Source organism: Monodelphis domestica, chromosome 4 (genome assembly GCF_027887165.1).
Source record: "Monodelphis domestica isolate mMonDom1 chromosome 4, mMonDom1.pri, whole genome shotgun sequence".
Classification (NCBI taxonomy): domain Eukaryota; kingdom Metazoa; phylum Chordata; class Mammalia; order Didelphimorphia; family Didelphidae; genus Monodelphis; species Monodelphis domestica.
Window position 1 is genome coordinate 403,509,202 of NC_077230.1, and position 19,839 is coordinate 403,529,040.

Consider the following 19,839-nt stretch of genomic DNA (forward strand, 5'->3'; position numbering starts at 1 on the left):
TAATTTAGATATGGACACTGAGAGGTTTATTTTTCAGAGTACTAAAAAAAAATTGAAAAAAAAATTGAGCTTCCCACATTTTCCCCTTGATTCATGGTGTTTTTATGAATTTCCTTGAAGTTTCAAATTCCTCAACTTAGGAACCTGTCTACCCAGAAATTCTTGTTAAAATCCCAATTTTTCAACTGACATAAAACTATTTTCTAGCCATTTGGGATGAGGATGGGGCAGAATACCCCCACTTTTCCTCCTTTGGCACTACACAGTTTAGGAGATCTTAAGAATCTACCAGTAAATGGTCATGGATTGAGATGGTGGCTTTTTATTATTACTAGGGAAGGACCGCCTTGATATTCTCAACTGACTTTAGAAAAATGAGGAGAGAATCTCCATTGACCTTTAAATCTAGCAGAGCTTGGGACTTAGAAGGTAGGGTGCTATTTCTGGCCCTCAAGAGGGAAGAATGGGGTATTCCCAGATCTAAGTAAGAGCAATCTAACTAGGAGCATATAATCAGATCAGAATTGAAGCAGGAGATAGAGGTTTCATTCTCTTGAATCTGCTTTCCTTCCTTCTCATTATGTTGAGACTTAGCTCTGTTCTCCCTCTTCCTTCTCTGGCTGATGGATTGGAGAATGGAATTTTTTTGCCTCTGCTCTTTATAATATGCCTCTCTTCTTTTTTTTGGTGGGACATGGGGACTAAGTTCTCTGTCTTGTTCTTCCTCTTTTCCTAGTGGACCAAGCACCATTCTATGGTGTTTTTTTTTCCTTTTTAGGTGGCCATGTGGTAGGCCCCATAAGGTCTAGAGCAGGTATCGATTGGCATTCCATTGGTGCCCTCTTTTTAGGAACAATGCTGTAACTTACATTTTTAGGATTATTTCTAAGGATTTTGTTCTTATCATCCAGGACATTTGGAGGTTTGGGTTTTTGTTTTTTTTTTGCTGGTGTGGTAATAGAGAGGGCAAGCACTATAATGCCTCTTTCTTGACATGATTAATACCATTTGAGAATAAGTCCCAATTTCAACATAAAATGGGCACTCATTGCTGATCCTAATGTTTTATTTTCCTTTACTACAATTCTTGTGTAAATATAACTAAAAGACAAACAGTGCACCTTGGTCAGGACTCCTAAAACAAAGGGCAGATAAGGATGGATCACTAGATTAGAAAGTTTCTATCTGACTTCCGGTCAAGATGGCGGCTTAGAGAAAGCTAAAGTTCAGATCTCCAGAAACCCTTCCCTACTGAACTCAAACTATATGCTCCTAAGGCACCAAAATTCAAAACGAACAACAGCATAGACCCCGGGAATCCTCCTCCTGGACCTGGACCTGGATCAAAAGGTACGGCCCCCCCAAAAGCCAGAACCCGAGATCACTCGTACCTAAGGGGTAGGCAGAAGGAAGGTCCCAGGACCCATCCCCCCAACCCAGAGCGCTGAGTAGGAGGAAGCAGAGGGAACCTCAGAGCCTCAGGGTCTGCTATCCTGAAGGCCACTTCCTGAAAACAACCTGACCCAGTCGAGGGGGCACCCAGACAGCAGGGAAACAGAGAGAGACAGGAGGAGCCTGTAGCCCCCTGACCATATCTTTCCATCTGAGTCTCACCGAAGGTCCCTGCCTCAGGGCATACTCAGTCTGAGGTTAATCCTATCACCAACCCTCAGAGCTCCAGGAAGCCAAGGCCCCTCCACCCTCAGAGAGCAGGGTCCTCTGAAACAACAGTAACCCTCAGGGCTGGCAAAAGGGCCTCGGGAGCCGACTATTCTGAAGGCCACTCCCAGAAAACAACCTGACCCAGTCGCGAGGGCACACAGACAGCAGGGAAACAGAGAGAGACGGGGGGGGGGGGGGAGCCAGCAGCCCCCTGGCTGGATCCCTCCATCAAGTCTCACAAAAGGTCCCTGCCTCAAGGCATACTCAGTTCAACCCAGGGAAAGCTAATCTTATCAGGAGCCCTCTGAGCTCTGGGAAGCCATGGCCCTTCCCCCCTCAGAGTGCTGGCTCTCCTGGTCGGCTAAGGCACAGAAACAAACACCCCGCAGAAAGGGCCAAGCAATGCTCAGAGCATGGAAGTAAGGCAATGGAGAAGCATTGGGAGGGAATTGAGGAGGGCAGTAACACGGAAACACCAGCAATTCCTGGCTTCCCCAGGAAGACAGAACAACAACTGCATAGAATGGACAATCTGTCTAGGGCTAAAACCTCTGAACACCAGACAGAGATAAGAAAAGCTAGTCCTCCCCACTCAGATAGAGATGGCAAACTCCACAGAAGCACAAAAGCCCCAAAATTCCAAGAAAAACAAGAAGAAGGGGGCGACTTTGGACACATTTTATGGAGCAAAAATACAAAATACAGAGGAGATAGAAGAGGAAACACAAGCAAATGCTCCAAAACCTTCCAAAAGAAATGGAAACTCTCCACAAACCCATGAAGAATTTGGAGATGGAAGCCCTCTGGGAGGAAAAGTGGGAAATGATGCAAAAGAAATTCATGCATCTACAAAACCAGTTTGACCAAAGTGAAAAGGAAAACCAAGCTTTAAAAGTCAGAATCAGGCAACTCGAAGACAACGAGAAAGAATTAATAAAGCAAAGCCAAAAGACCAAGAAATTAGAAGAGAACATAAAATATCTCACTGACGATGTGACAGACTTGGAAAATGGAGGAAGAAGAGATAATTTAAGAATAATTGGACTTCCAGAAAAGCCAGAAATAAACATCAAACTCGACATCGTAATACAAGATATAATAAAAGAAAATTGCCCAGAGATTCTAGAACAAGGGGGCAATACAGCCACTGACAGAGCTCACAGAACACCCTGTACACTAAATCCCCAAAAGACAACTCCCAGGAATGTAACTGCCAAATTCCAAAGCTTTCAAACAAAAGAAAAAGTCCTACAAGAAGCCAGAAAAAGACAATTTAGATATAAAGGATTGCCAATCAGGGTCACACAAGACCTTGCAAGTTCTACTCTAAATGATCGTAAGGCATGGAACATGATTTTCAGAAAGGCAAGAGAGCTGGGTCTTCAACCAAGAATCAGCTATCCAGCAAAACTGACTATATACTTCCAAGGGAAAGTATGGACATTCAACAAAATAGAAGATTTCCAAATTTTTGCAAAGAAAAGACCAGAGCTCTGTGGAAAGTTCGATATCGAAAAACAAAGAGCATGGAATACCTGAAAAGGTAAATATGAAGGAAAGGGAAAAGGAGAAAAATGTTATCTTTTTCTTTCACTCAAACTCTCTTCTATAAGGACTACATTTATTATCAATCTTTGTATACTAACATGTGGGGAAAATGTAATGTGTAAATAGGGGGAAAAGAAAGACCAAATAGAATAATCTTTCTCACACAAAGATTCACATGGGAAGGGGAGGGGAAGAAAACTCCTATAAGAAGGAGAGGAAGAGAGTTTTTACTTAAACCTTACTCTCAGGGAAATGAACTCTGAGAGGGAAGAACATCCAGATCCATTGGGATCTTGAATTCTATCTTACCCAACAAGGGAAGGGAGAAGGGAAAACCAAGGGGGGTAGGGGGGAAAGGAACACAAAAAAGAGAGGGAAGAAGAGGGGGGAGGGGGAGGGAACAAAAAGGGAGGGTCTAGAAAGGGAAACATATCTAGGGAGGGGACAAGGGGGACTGATTTAGAGTAAATCACTGGACTAGAAGGTAGAGCTGAAGAAGAAAGGTTAGAATTAGGGAAGGATATCAAAATGCCAGGGAGTACAGAAGTGACAGTCATAACTTTGAATGTGAATGGGATGAACTCACCCATAAAACGTAGACGAATAGCAGAATGGATTAGAATCCAAAACCCTACCATATGTTGCTTCAAGAAACACACATGAGGTGGGTAGGCACCCACAATGTCAGAATTAAAGGATGGAGTAAGACCTTCTGGGCCTCAACTGACAGAAAGAAGGCAGGAGTGGTAATCATGATATCTGATAAAGCCAAAGCAAAAATAGACCTGATCAAAAGGGATAGGGAAGGTAATTATATTTTGTTAAAAGGGACTTTAGATAATGAGGAAATATCACTAATCAACATGTATGTACCAAATAATATAGCACCCAAATTTCTAATGGAAAACTAGGAGAATTGAAGGAAGAAATAGGAGACTTAAACCAACCATTATCAAATTTAGATAAATCAAATCAAAAAATAAATAAGAAAGAGGTAAAAGAAGTGAATGAAATCTTAGAAAAATTAGAATTAATAGACATATGGAGAAAAATAAAAGGGATAAAAAGGAATACACCTTCTTCTCAGCACCACATGGCACATTCACAAAGATTGACCATACATTAGGTCACAGAAACATAGCACACAAATGCAGAAAAGCAGAAATAATAAATGCAGCCTTCTCAGATCACAAGGCAATAAAAATAATGATTAGTAAATGGTACATGGAAAACCAAATAAAAAACGAATTGGAAATTAAACAATATGATACTCCAAAATAGTTTAGTTAGAGAAGAAATCATAGAAACAATTAATTTCACCGAGGAAAATGACAATGGCGAGACATCCTTTCACACCTTTTGGGATGCAGCCAAAGCGGTAATCAGAGGTAAATTCATATCCCTGAGTGCATATATTAACAAACTAGGGAGAGCAGAGATCAATCAATTGGAAATGCAAATAAGAAAACTTGAAAGAGATAAAATTTAAAACTCCCAGCAGAAAACCAAACTAGAAATCCTAAAAATTAAGGGAGAATTAATAAAATCGAAAGTGATAGAACTATTGATTTAATAAATAAGACAAGAAGCTGGTACTTTGGAAAAACAAACAAAATACACAAAGTACTGGTCAATCTAGTTAAAAAAGGAAAGAAGAAAAGCAAATTAACAGCCTAAAAGACGAAAAGGGGGATATCACCTCCAAAGAAGAGGAAATTAAGGCAATCATTAAAAATTACTTTGCCCAATTATATGGCAATAAATACACCAATTTAGGCGATATGGATGAATATATACAAAAATACAAACTGCCTAGACTAACAGAAGAAGAAATAGAATTCTTAAATAATCCCATATCAGAAAATGAAATCCAACAAGCCATCAAAGAACTTCCTAAGAAAAAATCCCCAGGGCCCGAAGGATTCACAAGTGAATTCTATCAAACATTCAGAGAACAGTTAATCCCAATACTATACAAACTATTTGACATAATAAGCAAAGAGGGAGTTCTACCAAACTCCTTTCATGACACAAACATGGTACTGATTCCAAAACCAGGCAGGTCAAAAACAGAGAAAGAAAATTATAGACCAATCTCCCTAATGAATATAGATGCAAAAATCTTAAATAGGATACTAGCAAAAAGACTCCAGCAAGTGATCAGAAGGGTCATCCACCATGATCAAGTGGGATTTATACCAGGGATGCAGGGCTGGTTCAATATTGGGAAAACCATCCACATAATTGACCACATCAACAAGCAAACCAACAAGAACCACATGATTATCTCAATAGATGCAGAAAGAGCCTTTGATGAGGTACAACACCCATTCCTACTAAAAACACTAGAGGGCATGGGAATAGAAGGGTCGTTCCTAAAAATGATAAACAGTGTATATCTAAAACCATCAGCTAATATCATCTGCAATGGTGATAAACTAGAGTTTATCAAAGTGGGGACATTGATTCATTGCTGGTGGAGTTTGAATTGATCCAACCATTCTGGAGGGCAATTTGGAACTATGCTCAAAGGGCGCTAAAAGACTGTCTGCCCTTTGATCCAGCCATAGCTCTGCTGGGTTTGTACCCCAAAGAGATAATGGAGAAAAAGACATGTACAAGAATGTTCATGGCTGTGCTCTTTGTGGTGGCCAAAAATTGGAAAACGAGGGGATGCCCATCAGTTGGGGAATGGCTGAACAAACTGTGGTATATGTTGGTGATGGAATACTATTGTGCAAAAAGTGGAGGAATTCCATGGAGACTGGAACGACCTCCAGGAGGTGGTGCAGAGTGAGGGGAGCGGAACCAGGAGAACGTTGTACACAGAGACTGATACACTGTGGTATAATCGAACATTGTGGAGTTCTCCATTGGTAGTGGTGTAGTGTCCCTGAACAATCTGCAGGGATCTAGGAGAAAAGGCACTGTTCATAAGCAGGGGATAAGCTGTGGGAGTGGAGACACCGAGGAGGAGCAACTGCCTGACTACGGTGGTTGAGGGGACATGACAGAGGAGAGACTCTAAACGAACACTCTAGTGCAAATACTAACAACATGACGGTGGGTTCGAATCAAGAGCACATGTGATACCCAGTGGAATCACTCGTTGGCTATGGGGGGTGGGGGAGGAGAGGAAAATGATCTTTGTCTTTAATGAATGGTGCTTGGAAATGATCAAATAAAATATTATAAAATTAAAGACAAAAAAAGAAAAAGAAAGTTTCTATCTTTTCTCCCCTGAAATACAACAAATTTCCTCCGAGATCAATGTGTGACTGGTTGTAAACTCAGATGACTGTGTTTTCTGCATGTCATAAGTCCCTGTGAGAAATGGTTGATATTCAAAATTCCATTTGCCCTGTGGACACCTTCTTCTCTATGTGCTAATTGATGCATCTTTTCTTTTTATTATATATGTAGCAAAGTCTTTTCTTGACTTACATTCTGCACATTAACAACATGGATTTTCTTGCCATGACAATCATGACTGATGTAGGCGTTCCTCCTGACAGTCTATGTGCTTTGTTTGTCTCAACTTATACTGGGTTCATGTCTGTGATTATCTCTGTTTCTCTTTAAATTGTGTCTTTAATTTTTAGGGTTCCTCTTACTGGTAGATCTCAGGAGTACAAGAGGCTCCAAGGGATTTGAGGTATGGCTATTCCATGAACAAATAAGGGTATAAATCTTATTAAATATAAACTCATAAATAATATAATATGTGAATATAAAGATATTAATATTAATAATCTAAATATTAGTTGGTGATTCCATCTTGCCACCAACTATCCTGCCCTAAGTGGACTACAGTGGACACTGTGGCCCCTGGGGGCTAAAGAACATGCTCACTAATTTCTGTGAATGTGTGGGAGAGCCCAGTCCAGGCTTGGGTATACTCACACATTGGCTTGAGCTGCCCAATGAGCTCTTCCTTCGTCCATTTTGCCCACTCCTTCTTGTCAGTGTTGATGGAGCAGAGGATGGGTCCACAGGGCTTGCCACAATCTTCAATGGCTGGGACATTCAGATAGTGCACCAGTACAATATCAGGGTTCTAGAAGAAAGAACACAAAGAGAGTTGGTGAGGGATTCTGGGGCTCTCCTCAGATTGGCTCCATCCTTCCATTTACACTACCCATCCATTAACCCCTGAACCAATCCATGAAGGAGTACAGATCATACTTTGGCACCAGAATGCTTCAAAACCCCCTACTCTATGCTACTACACAGGTATTCCCAGATGATTCTTCTCAGCCTCTTTGGCCCATGTTCTTCCTAAACTCCTTTGTTGATTTAACTACAAATCTTTTTCAATGCACTGACATTAGTCATCCTTAGTTCCCTTCCAGGTCGCACTGGTGACCTCTAAGATCCGATGGAAATCTAAGATTCCTCTGCTCCATCCCTCCTTCATGGGCTACCTACATTCATTACAACAGATCAAACTACCCAATGGAATCGCCACTACAGCATCAGAAGGATGAAAGCACTAAAGAATCTGTAGCCAACTCTCCCTAGCTAACAAACCTCAAAGACCATAACCTGAAGGTATTAACCTTTTAACTTACAGAACCCCTTCCCTGGGGCCTTAGTCTCCTGATTGGTGAGTGTCTTACCCGGTCCACCATCACAGGTGGGCCTCAGCCAACCTTTAGCCTCTTTACCAGGTCATTGTCCAACTCCCCACTTCTAATTCTGGCTCCATAATCGAATCACTGCTGCCAATTCTCTTAGAAATGGTGTGTTACTCTAATCTCCAATGGCTCAACTCACCCTTCCTGAAACTTTCCAGACCAGATCACTCCTCCCTGACTACGCCTTCCCTGTATACCTTGTCTCTTCCTGCTAGAAATGAAGTTTGAGAGGGCTGTCTCCCTTTTGCATTTGTACCCCATAATTCAACACAGTGGTTGATGCTTGATAAAGGTTTCTTTGTTCATTTATTCATTCATTGTCAGTGTAACAGAGAGCTCCTGAATGGGGCATTTGTGAAGCATTTTAGGAACTTTTTGTCTGTGATGAAGCTGTAGCTGCTGAGGCCCCAAGATGAGGGGGTAATTGGAGTCATTCCCAACTTCCCTCCTGCAGGTACACTTATGGCCTGCTCCCCTGTCTAGTCCTAGCAGAAACCCTTGCTTCTATTCCAATGAGGATGGAGGAAGAAGAAAACATTCAGCCTTGCCTAAGCAAGCTCCCCCTCTTTCCCTAGCCTTTGACTACTCCAACAAGCAAATATTTATTAATGTGCCCATAACATTGAGGAGTTGACAACATAAATAGCAGATCACCCTATCTTCAAAGACTTTACAGTCTTGTAGTATAATAAACAGGCAGTCCCTGCACTCAGGGAGCTTATCGTTTCTGGTATCATAGGCTCTGAGGCTGGGAGGAATCATTTGTCCAGCATTCATTTCAACTGAGGTGGAAGAGTTCATTGAAGGAGCAAGGGACAGTCATGGGATCTGAACTCCAGTTTTATGACTTCAGAACCACCAACTGTTCTTTGGGCCATTCATGCTTCCTTTCCTTCTAGCCAGGAAATACCAATGGCGTGTCGTTCAGTTGTTTTAGTTCTCTCTGACTCTTCAGGTTCTATTTGGGTTTTTTTGGCAGAGATCCTAGAGTGGTTTGCCATTTCCTTCTCCAGTTCATTTTCTAGATGAGAAAATGGAGGCAAACAGGGTTAAGAGACTTTCCCTGGGTCACACAGCTAGTAAATATCTGAGGCTAGATTTGAACTCATGCAGATGAATCTACAGACTCCAAGTCTAGTCTATCCACTGCACCACCTAGCTTCCCCTTACTGTCACATTACACAAGCCAATTTAAGGATAACAATTTTTTCTGAACCTTTGATTTTACCAATATAGGGAATTCTAGTGGGGAAACTCCCATTACTGATGCAGATTGGCAATTCCTCTGCTACTTATCATTTGAGATATTAAGAAAGGTCAAGTAATTTATCTGGAGTAACATGTCCAGTATGATTCAAAGGTAGGATTTGAACTCACATCTTCCTGACTCCCAGGTAGCTTCTATGCATTACTCTACATTTTCTCAACAAGACAGGTAATAATGGAGTGCTACTATAACTCTATGATGTTGGAAACTCTTCAACAATGCTTTGTTAATTCATTTCTATCCTTATGACCAAAAGGATCCTACTTTAGGGTTGGCTGTTCAGTTATTTCAGTCATATCCATTTGGGATTTTCTTGGCCCATTTCCTTCTCCCATTCATTTTACAGATGAGGAAACTGAGGACATGCCCAGGGTGTAGAAGAGGCATGAAGAGAGAGAGGACTGACAAGCCAAGCATGCAAGAAAACAAGCTGGGGACTTGATCTGCAAAATCAAGGTGAAGATTCCAAACGGAATGTTTGGTCACACAACTATTAAGTGTTTGAGGTCAGATTTGAACTTGGGTCTTCTTGACACCAGTCTTGGCACTCTGTCCACTGTGGCACTAACATTTTAATATACATTATCTCATTCAAACCACACAATAGCCCTTTAAGGTTGAACCCCTGGACTTCATTTCCCAGAATTCCTCTTTCATCCTCATGTTGTATCCTTACATTTTGCAGATAAAAGTTTCTGTAACTCCACCCTCTCTCACTTTCTTCTCCCGCTTTCCCAGTCCTGGAAACGGCTCTTTACTGTTGTTTTTTGCTTTCCTCTACTTCAAGTGATTATTAATAGATCTTATAAAATATAATACTTGGGGGGGGGCAGCTGGGTAGCTCAGTGGATTGAGAGCCAGGCCTAGAGACGGGAGGTCCTAGTTTCAAATCTGACCTCAGACACTTCCCAGCTGTGTGACCCTGGGCAAGTCACTTGACCCCCATTGCCTAGCCCTTACCACTCTTCTGCTTGGAGCCAATACACAGTATTGACTCCAAGACAGAAGTAAGGGTTTAAAAAATAAATAAAATCTAATACTTGGAGTTATTGGATATTCAGTTTAATCTTACAATGTAGGGGCTAAGTATATGGACATAGAATTGGAAGAGTATTGAAACCACTGAGCCTACCTACCCAGCTAGGATGCATCAGGCCTTCTCATTCCAAGTATAGCATCCTATCTACCCCATCCTAGGGACAGGTATTATCATCACCATTTTGTAGCTAAGGAAACTGAGGCTTAGAGCCAGGAAGTCATGCTCCTAAGGCCAGATGACTAGGGAATGGCTGAGCGGAGACTTGAAGCCTGTCCTCCTGGCTATCCCACTCTGGATGATAGGAGAACATAGGGATAGTTGATAAATGATAGTTGGGAAAAGAGGTTCAGAAAGGCCAAGTGATTTCCCCAGCATCACGTGGGGGCTGCTTCTGTAGCCTCAGACCAGAGATGATGCCCTGGAGGTTTAACCCTTCCTGTCCTGATTGGTGAATGCCTACTATGTATAGGCAGCCCTGTCCATTTAGTCAATGCCGTTTTCCAAGTCAAAATGTCCCTCCTTGACCTCCATTCCCCTCTATGCATGGTTTTTCTCATTAGAACGTGAGCTTTTCTTTTTTTTAAACCCTTACCTTCTGTCTTAGAATCAATACTGTGTATTGGTTCCAAGGAAGGAACTAATAAGGGCTAGGCAATGGGGGTCAAGTGACTTGCCCAGGGTCACACAGCTGGGAAGTGTCTGAGATCAGCTGGGAAGTAGAACATGAGCTTCTTGAGGGAAAGAAAGGAGGAAAGAAGCACCTGTCAAGCATTTGCTAGGTTTTGGGCTTTGTGTGGGGGATACCAGTACAAGTAAAAAGGACAGTCCCTGCCCTCAAGGAGCTTACATTGTAATAAAGGAAGGAAACACATAAAATAACTGAAAAGTGGCATGAGGTTGGGGAATGAAGGTCACCAGTGGTTCTGGGTTTGAAATCCAGAAATCCAGGAGTGAAAAGAGGAGAATGAAGCCAGGCCAGCTTGGAAGCTTCAGGAAGAAGCCTCCTTCTCATCCAGGGGACAAGTAGGACAGGCCCAGGAATATTCCAGGGGAAGCAGGCAGCAGTAGTGTAGTAGGGCAAGGAGGCCCCAGGAACTGAGGGAATATCTTGGATATGGGCAAGGACTGACTCCATTTTTTTTTGTTTTTCTATCCCCAGCATGTATTTTTTTAATTTGAAAAATTTTATTTAGTTAATTAAATATTCTAAATTAATTAATTAAATAAAATTTTTCAAAAAAAAAAAAGAAACCAATAGCAGATTTTCATTATTTAGTAGAATACGTATCAGAGTAAGTATATATTCAAGGCGTTTAAATTCATTAATTCACACATTCATTTATCTATCATTGGAGCCCAGACCTCTTGATTTTTCAGCTATGTATTCTTCCCAGTGAACTATAACAGTTTTCAGGCCATCCTTCCTGCTTTCTTTCCAACAGTCTGAGTTCCTCTGGTGTTTCAAGCTGGGGAGCATTGCCACATGGAAGGGCTCGGCCCTAAGGATCAAGGGTAAACCCCCATCTGGGTAAGCATGAACCAATGGCTCTGATTAGTCAGGGCCCAGCAAGCCAACTGCTGCTTTCCTGTGATCTCGAACCCCTGGCAGCTGGAGCCTGGGCACGGCGGGGAGCCCTGGTGTCAGACATCCCTGGAGATGAAAGGGCTGCTACGGTTCCTACCATGGGCCCTCTGAACACAACCACAGAACCTTAGGAAAATCATGCTGTGGGGAAACTGTAGCATGGGGCCATGGCAGGAAGTATCAATGCCTTGGAGGAGTCATGAAAGAGAATATCGTTGAGTTAGGAAAGAGAGAGACTTCAGACCTTGGGGCACAAAACCCTGTTTGGAGACAATATCTAGGCCACTACTCCTTGGGTGGGTAGGGAACAAACCCCCAAGAAAGCACGAAGCCATCACTGTTGTTGTTATTCAGTAGTTTTCTGACTCTGTGACCCATTTGGGTTTTATTTTTCTTGGCGAAGATACTGGAATGCTTCGCTATTTCCTTCTCCAGTTCGTTGTACAGATAAGGAAACTGAGGCAGACAAGGTGAGGTGACTGCCCAGGATCACACAGCTGGTCCGAGGCCAGATTTCCACTCAGGTTTTCCTGACTCCAAGCCTAGAACTCTATTCACTGTGCTCCTAAACTGAGTCCTAGAAAGCAGAGATAACTTGTCCAAGGTCCTACGGTCTAATGGATAGGGCTGCAGTTCACAACCTCTTCCAGACATTTGCTAGCTAAGTGACCATGACAAGTCGTTTAACCTTTAATGAAGGGGTTAGATGGACTCAGCAGGCTGGAAGGTTCTTTTCCAGGTCTAAGCCTCTGATCAGTGTGGCTTGGGCTCTCTATAAGCGGGTCTAGCCTCATTCCTGCCCGCTGCTCCCCAAACACTGGATCCATTGCTCTGTTGAGAAACCAGCCCATCGCCTTTGCTAGGAAGCTATCCAAGAAGTCAGGTTGGGTCTGGTGGGCAGGGAGGGGGTGGGAAGCAGAGAATGAGTGCTTGGCTCAGGAGGGGCTCCAGAATGAAGGTTTCAGTCTTGATTGAATCTTCCTAATGGCAGGCGACTGGGGATTTGAGTAAATAAAATCACTTTGAACAACCAACTATCACTGACTCAATGATGGTTACTATTTGTGCAAATCTTTGACAGCTGCTGGTGCTGGCCGTGCATGTACCGGGCCAGCGGCAGCCGCCAACAGCCACCTGTGATTGGGATTAATATAGGGCAGCTTCACTTGAAAATGGTACAAGTTTACAGAATCTCCTGCCCGGGGCTAGCTTGAACATAACCTAAAATGAGAGGCAGGGGAATGCTGGGAAGGATTTCACCCCCCCCCCCATTAGCTTAGCATCAGGCCCGTATGTTCACAAAAAAAGCAAAGCTTTCTGGGTCTGGTCTGGGAGGAGACATGAAAAGGGTCTCAGTCCCCATCCCTATTTCAGAGCCACAAGCTTTTTTATCTTAGCAAACAGCTCTAAGACATAGGCAGGAAAAGGGAGAAGATGAAGAAAGGAGAAGAGAGAGATGGAGAAGCAGGGAGTGGGGAATACTTTAGAATAGGGAGGAGGTCAGAGGAAAGAGGAGGAAAGGGGGAGAAGAGGAGTGTGGGAAGGATGTGGGACCCAGAAGCAGAGAACCTGGTTTTCCATCAGATCCCAGCCCAAGTCACTTCCCCTCTCAAGGGTCAGTTTCCTTATTGGCAAATGCCATCTTCAAAGTCCTATGAATCTATGAAGCATGGTTCTGGCATTTATTAGCTGTGTGATCTTGGCAGCCTATTTCCTCCTTGTTAAAATGGGATTAATAATCAAGTAATTGATGAGAATTTATTTAATTTGATAATATACAATACAATACAATAAAAATATACAATATGTTGGGCACTGGGCTGAACAGCCTGACCTGGAGTCAGAAAGATTCACCTTCCTGAGTTCAAATCTGACCCCAGACACTTACTAGCAGCATTGTCCTGGACATGTCACATAACCCTGTTTGCCTCAGTTTCCTCATCTGTAAAATGAGCTAGAGAAGGAACTGGGAAACCAATCCAGTATCTCTGCCAAGAAAATCCCAAAGGGGGGGGGGTCACAAAGTAAGTTGGACACCATTGAAATGACTAACAACACCATCCAAGGGTTCTGTATATGTTGAGTTGAGCTTGGGATGCTCCTGGAACATCCATTTCTAAATATCTAATAGTAAATTGGTGATGAAGGATTGGAGTTTAAGAGAGAGACAAGGGCTAGATAAATAGATCTGAGAATTATCTGCATAGAGAGAAGAGGTAAACTGAGAGCTAATGAGATCATCAAGTGAGGGAGTTTAGAGAATAAGAAGAACAGGGGCCAGGTCAGAGCCTTGGGGATCAAAAGAGTGGAAATGAAGTGATGACAACTTAGCAAAAGAGACCAGCAGGAATGGTCAGGCAGGCAGGAAGAGAAGCAAGAAAGAGCCACAAAAACCTGGAGAGGGGAGAGTCAATATCCAGCAAGAGAAAGTGGGCAACAGGGTCAAATGGTGCACACAGATCAAGAAGGATGAAGATAGACAAAAGGCCATTAGATTTGGCAATCAAGAGAACCCGAGTAACTTCCTTGGGAGAGGACCATTTTAGTTAATGAGGGCAGGTCAGAAGCCAGATTGGAGAGGGCTTAGAAGACAGTGACAAGAGAAGAAATGGAGGCACTGATTATGTGCGGCTTTTTAAAGGAGTTTAACTGAAAAGCAAGGAGAGATTGAGGGCAATAGCTGATGGGCATGGGAGGAGCTAGTGAAAGGATTTTTTTAAAGAATGAGGGAGATTTGAGTATATTTGCAGGCATCAGGGAAGGAGTCAAAGAGAGAATGAAAATAAAACAGACAGAAAGAGAGAGATGGTGGCACTTGAACTCTTTTTTTAACCCTTACCTCTGTCTTAGAATCAATACTAAGTATTGGTGCTAAGGCAGAGGAGTGGTAAGAGTGAAGCAATTGGGGTTAAATTCCCAGGGTCACACAGCAAAGAAATGTCTGAGGCTGTATTTGAACCCAGGACCTCCTATCTCCAGGCCAGGGTTTTCTATCCACTAACCCACTTAGTTGTCTCTTAAATTAAGTCTAATGGGAAATCAGGGATTCTAAAAGGAGGGAGTTGGGAAGGAGGGCATTCTAGGTATGAGGAACAGCCATTGCAAAGGCATGGAGTCAGACAGAGGTGAGAGAGAGAAAGAGACAGACAGACACACACATACAGAAACACAGAGAGAGAGAGAGAGAGAGAGACAGACAGACAGAGAGAGATAGACAGACAGACAGAGACAGAGAGAAAGAGAGAGACAGAGAGAGAGAGAGAGAGGGAGACAGAGAGAGAGAAGAGACAGAGACAGAGAGAGACAGAGAGAATGGAGAGAGGGAGGGAGGGAGGGAGAGAGAGAGAGAGAGAGAGAGAGAGAGAGAGAGAGAGAGAGAGAGAGAGAGAGAGCAGAGAGAGAGAGAAGAGACAGAGAGAGACAGAGAGAATGGAGAGAGGGAGGGAGGGAGAGAGAGAGAGAGAGAGAGAGAGAGAGAGAGAGAGAGAGAGAGAGAGAGAGAGAGAGAGAGAGAGAGAGAGAGAGAAGAATGAGACTATTTGCTCCTTATTCTTGATTGCCATAAGACAATGGAGCTCCTCACTCACTAAATTGTCATTTCATATCCACTCTGTTGATCTCCAAGGCTCTGACCTGGGCCCTGTTCTTTTTATTCTCTAAACTCCCTCACTTGATGATCTCATTAGCTCCCATAGGGAAAGATGGGAAGTGCTGGTTTCAAATCTGGCCTCAGACAGTTCCTAGTTGTATGATCCTGGGCAAATCACTTAACCCCCATTGCCTAGCCCTTACTACTCTTCTGCCTTAGAACCCATACATAATATGGGTTCAGAGAGAGAAAGACAAACATAGATAGAGACATACAGCAACAAAAAGACACAGAGACACAGGGACACAGGGACACAGAGAGAAGAAAGAAACAGAGAAATGGAGGGAGGGAAGGAAGGAAAGAGGGAGAGAGGCAGACAGACAGAAAAGGACAAAGCCAGAGAGAGACAGAGAGAGAAGAGACACACAGAGAAAGAGACAGAGACAGAGAGAGAGAGAGACAGAGATAGAGACAGAGAGACAGAGAGACAGAGAGACCCAGAGAGAGAATAATGGTAGGAGCCATCTTCTAGAGAAGACAGGGTGGTTGGCATGGGACCAAGGATACATGAAGAGAAATTAGATTTGTGGAGAAGAACCCATTCTTCATCAGAGATTGGACTGAAAGATAAGTTAGAAGCAGTTTGTGTCAGAGATCTGAGATGAGGAGGAAGAGGGAAGAAGGAACTCATTGAATGGTTCCAGTTTTTTTCAGGGGGTCTGGGAGGCTGGAAGAGAAAAGAAAAGGTCTGGAGCAGCTGCTTGTACATAATGGCAAGATATTGTATATGGTTCAGGTCAAGTAGGAGAACGGTCAAGGAGCTGAGTACCTTAAGGAAGGATTATCCCTGAAGAAATTCCCTTACTGTGTGGTGCAGTAGAATGAAAGCTGAATTTGGAATCAAAGGACTTGGGTTCAAATCTTATCTCTGTCTCTTAAAATCTGAGTGACCTTGGGAAAGCCATGGAATTTCTTTGAGTCTCAATTTCCTTCTCTGTAAAAGAGGGCATTGGACCTTGATGGACTTTGGCCTTTGATCTATGGTCCTACAATCCTCTCAGTCTTTCTTAATTTGATCTCTTTCTTGTCCTTGGTTTTTAGTAGGCAAGGAGGCAGCACAGGCCAGGTCCAATGGACCTGATCCTGGGGTATAGGGATATTTGGCTTAATAGTAGATCTAGATATGGAAGGTCTGCTGAAGGCCATTAAGTATAATATTCCCATTTAACAGATGAGGAAACTGAGACCCAAAGAGTTTGAATAACTTACTCCAGGTGACACAAATAGTAAGTGGCAGAGGCAGAACTCATGTCCTCTAATTCTGAAACTGTGGTTAAAATGGATGCTATCCCCAAGGGAGAAAGAGCAAGGCTGCTGGAAGAGCTTGACCAGAGGGGTATTCAATGAGGGTCTCTTCTCCTATCCCTTCCATGTAGCTCCATGCCCAGGAAATCTTTCTCTGAGAAAAGGAGAAGGACCTGAGGAGCTGTGTGTGGCACTGCACCCCTTCCTTCCTTTTGTGCATTTGTGGGTACTGCCCCCTTCCTCCCTTTTGTTCATTTGTGGGTACTGCCCCCTTCTTCCCTTTTGTGCATTTGTGGATACTGCCTCCTTTCTCCCTTTTGTTCATTTGCAGGTACTGTCCCCCTTCTTCCCTTTTGTGCATCTGTGGGTACTGTACCCTTCCTCTCTTTTGTGCATTTGTGGGTACTGCCCCCTTCCTCCCTTTTGTTCATTTGTGGGTACTGCCCCCTTCTTCCCTTTTGTGCATTTGTGGGTACTGCCCCCTTCCTCCCTTTTGTTCATTTGTGGGTACTGCCCCCTTCTTCCCTTTTGTGCATTTGTGGATACTGCCTCCTTTCTCCCTTTTGTTCATTTGCAGGTACTGTCCCCCTTCTTCCCTTTTGTGCATCTGTGGGTACTGTACCCTTCCTCCCTTTTGTGCATTTGTGGGTACTGCCCCCTTCCTCCCTTTTGTTCATTTGTGGGTACTGCCCCCTTCTTCCCTTTTGTGCATTTGTGGGTACTGCCCCCTTCCTCCCTTTTGTTCATTTGTGGGTACTGCCCCCTTCTTCCCTTTTGTGCATTTGTGGATACTGCCTCCTTTCTCCCTTTTGTTCATTTGCAGGTACTGTCCCCCTTCTTCCCTTTTGTGCATCTGTGGGTACTGTACCCTTCCTCCCTTTTGTGCATTTGTGGGTACTGCCCCCTTCTTCCCTTTTGTGCATTTGTGGGTACTGCCCCCTTCCTCCTCTTTTGTGCATTTGTGGGTACTGTCCCCCTTCCTTCCTTTTGAGGAGTAAGCAGGATGGGGGATGTTTGGAAGGGGGACTGCTGAAGAAGTGGTTAAAAATGCAAACTGCCACTGGTTTTGATAGAGAAAAATGCAGCTGCAACATCTGTTTGACTCCTGTTTGCAGCTTCATCAATGCTAAGTGGTCAATAAATCAGCCTGGCGTGGCGTTCCGTTTCTGCCGGGCGCCGCCATTCATCTCATGCCAGTTCTCATGAAAAATGAAGGAGAGGGGGCTGTGCGCTTGGGAAAATGTATACATTATCTGGGAAGCAATAATGGCATGTCATCATGCCACAGCTCCCCCCTGGATGCCTGAAAGGGAGGCATGGCTCAGGCCCTGCACACATGGATGTCCGTATCCATGGTGCCACCTATAGAAGATGGAAATGGGTGGAACAGTCAGTATTATTTGGGCCACGAGCCTGTTTTCCATGGTTATAATTGTTGGTGTTAGTGCATTTGGTGCCGGTTCCAAGAGCAAGTGACAAAAGCTTGACTGGTAATCTGAAAAGCCCTTCTAGTACCTGGGTTTGTCACAAACATGGAGGATGGGAACAAATCAAGCCAGAGTGCAAGGCTGGTGAAAAAGGGGCTGGGCAGGATTTATTAGGAGATGAATAAATGATGGATGTGAAAACAACCCAGAGCGACAAGGGTGCCACTCATCTATTCCCTTTAAGGAGAGGGAAAACTCTTTTTGGCCTCAATCAGCCTCCTATTTATCCCATTGGGACAATCCACGAATATACTAGCATTTGTTAAGTTCCTACTGCATGTCGGGTGACTTGCTAACATAAAGACAAAAAAGGACCAACCCTTGTCCTCTATGAGCTTATATTCTCATGGAAGGAGTGAAATAAGCATATGTGTCTGGTGCCCCCAATCCTGAGGGGGTATAGATAGTTAGATGATGTGATAGATAGAGCCCTGGGACTTAAGTACGGAATGAAATAAGAAAAAAACACTTATTAAGTGCCTACTGTATGCCAGGTACTTGACAAATCTCTCATTTCAACTCGTAACAACCTTGAGAAGTAAGTGCTATTATAAGCCCCCTTTTACAGGTAAGGAAACTGAGGTAGATATTGGTTAAGTTATTTGCCAGGGTCATACATCTGGGAAGTATCTGAAGTTAGATTTGAACTCAGGATTCTGGAATCCTTCCAGGCTTTTACCTAGCTGCTTCATGAAGCTCAAGAAGAACTTAGTTCAAATCTAACCTCAGATACTTCCTGGCTGTGTGATCCTAGGCAAGTTGCCTAACTTTGGTTTCCTTCAGTTTCCTCAATTATAAAAATTAAAAAAAAATAATAGTACTCACATCTTAGGGATGTTTTAAGCATCAAATGAGATAATATCTATAAAGCTTTTTGCCAACCCTTGAGATCTGTGCAGATTCTAGTTATTATGATGATGATAATATCTAATGGACAAAATGTGAATGCAATGTTGTCTTGGGAGAGAGGGCACTGGTAGGAAGGAAGAGAAGGAAGACCTAGATCTACATCATTGCCTTAGACTTGCATTAGAATCAGACTAAAAGAATCAGACTAAATAGTGAGGATAAAGATTTCTGCCTTCTTAAGCAGAAAAAGGAAGATGGTTTAGACTGGTTGAGGTCTAGATTCTCCAGCTTAACATCAAAGAAGACTGAGGTTCAGAGAAGTGACTTGTCTAAGGTCACACAGCTAGAATCAGGATGGCTGTTAGAATGTAAGCTCTGTGAGGACAGGGAGTGTTCTCTTTGTTTTTATATACCTAGTTCCTGGTAGGGTACCTGGCTTATAGGTGAAGCATACATGCTTGTTGAATGAGTTGAGTTGGATGGACTCTGCTGATCCTTTCAATGTAATTTGTCCCTTGCTTAGTATCACACAGCTAGGGCAACTAGGTGGCGCCATAGTGCAGAGAGTGCTGGGCTAAGAGTTGGGAAAATGAATCTTCCTGAGTTCAAACCTGACCTCAGACATTTACTAGCTGGGCAAGTCCCTTAACCCTGCTGGCCTCAGTTTCCTCAACTGTAAAATGAGCTAGAGAAGGAACTGGCAAATCAGCCCAGTATCTTCACCAAAAAACCCCAAATGGAGTCATAAAGAGTCAGATACTGAAAAGACTGAACAACAACATACACATCTGGCATCTTGTGCTCAGTTTGGGGGGTCACAGTTTATGGAGATCATTGATAAACTGGAAATTGGTCAGAGGAGGGCAACTCA

General features: G+C 43.2%; 1 protein-coding gene across 19 annotated transcripts in view; it reads right to left on the reverse strand.

Annotated features, from left to right (window-relative positions):
- CAMTA1 (calmodulin binding transcription activator 1) overlaps nt 1-19,839 on the reverse strand; it is a 1,356,239-nt gene that overhangs the window by 186,333 nt on the left and 1,150,067 nt on the right. For all 19 annotated transcript variants that reach the window (XM_056795879.1, XM_056795869.1, XM_056795868.1 and 16 more), the window contains one exon: nt 7,114-7,267. In XM_056795879.1, coding sequence (XP_056651857.1) covers nt 7,114-7,267 — 154 coding nt within the window. The remainder of the gene's footprint in view (nt 1-7,113; nt 7,268-19,839) is intronic.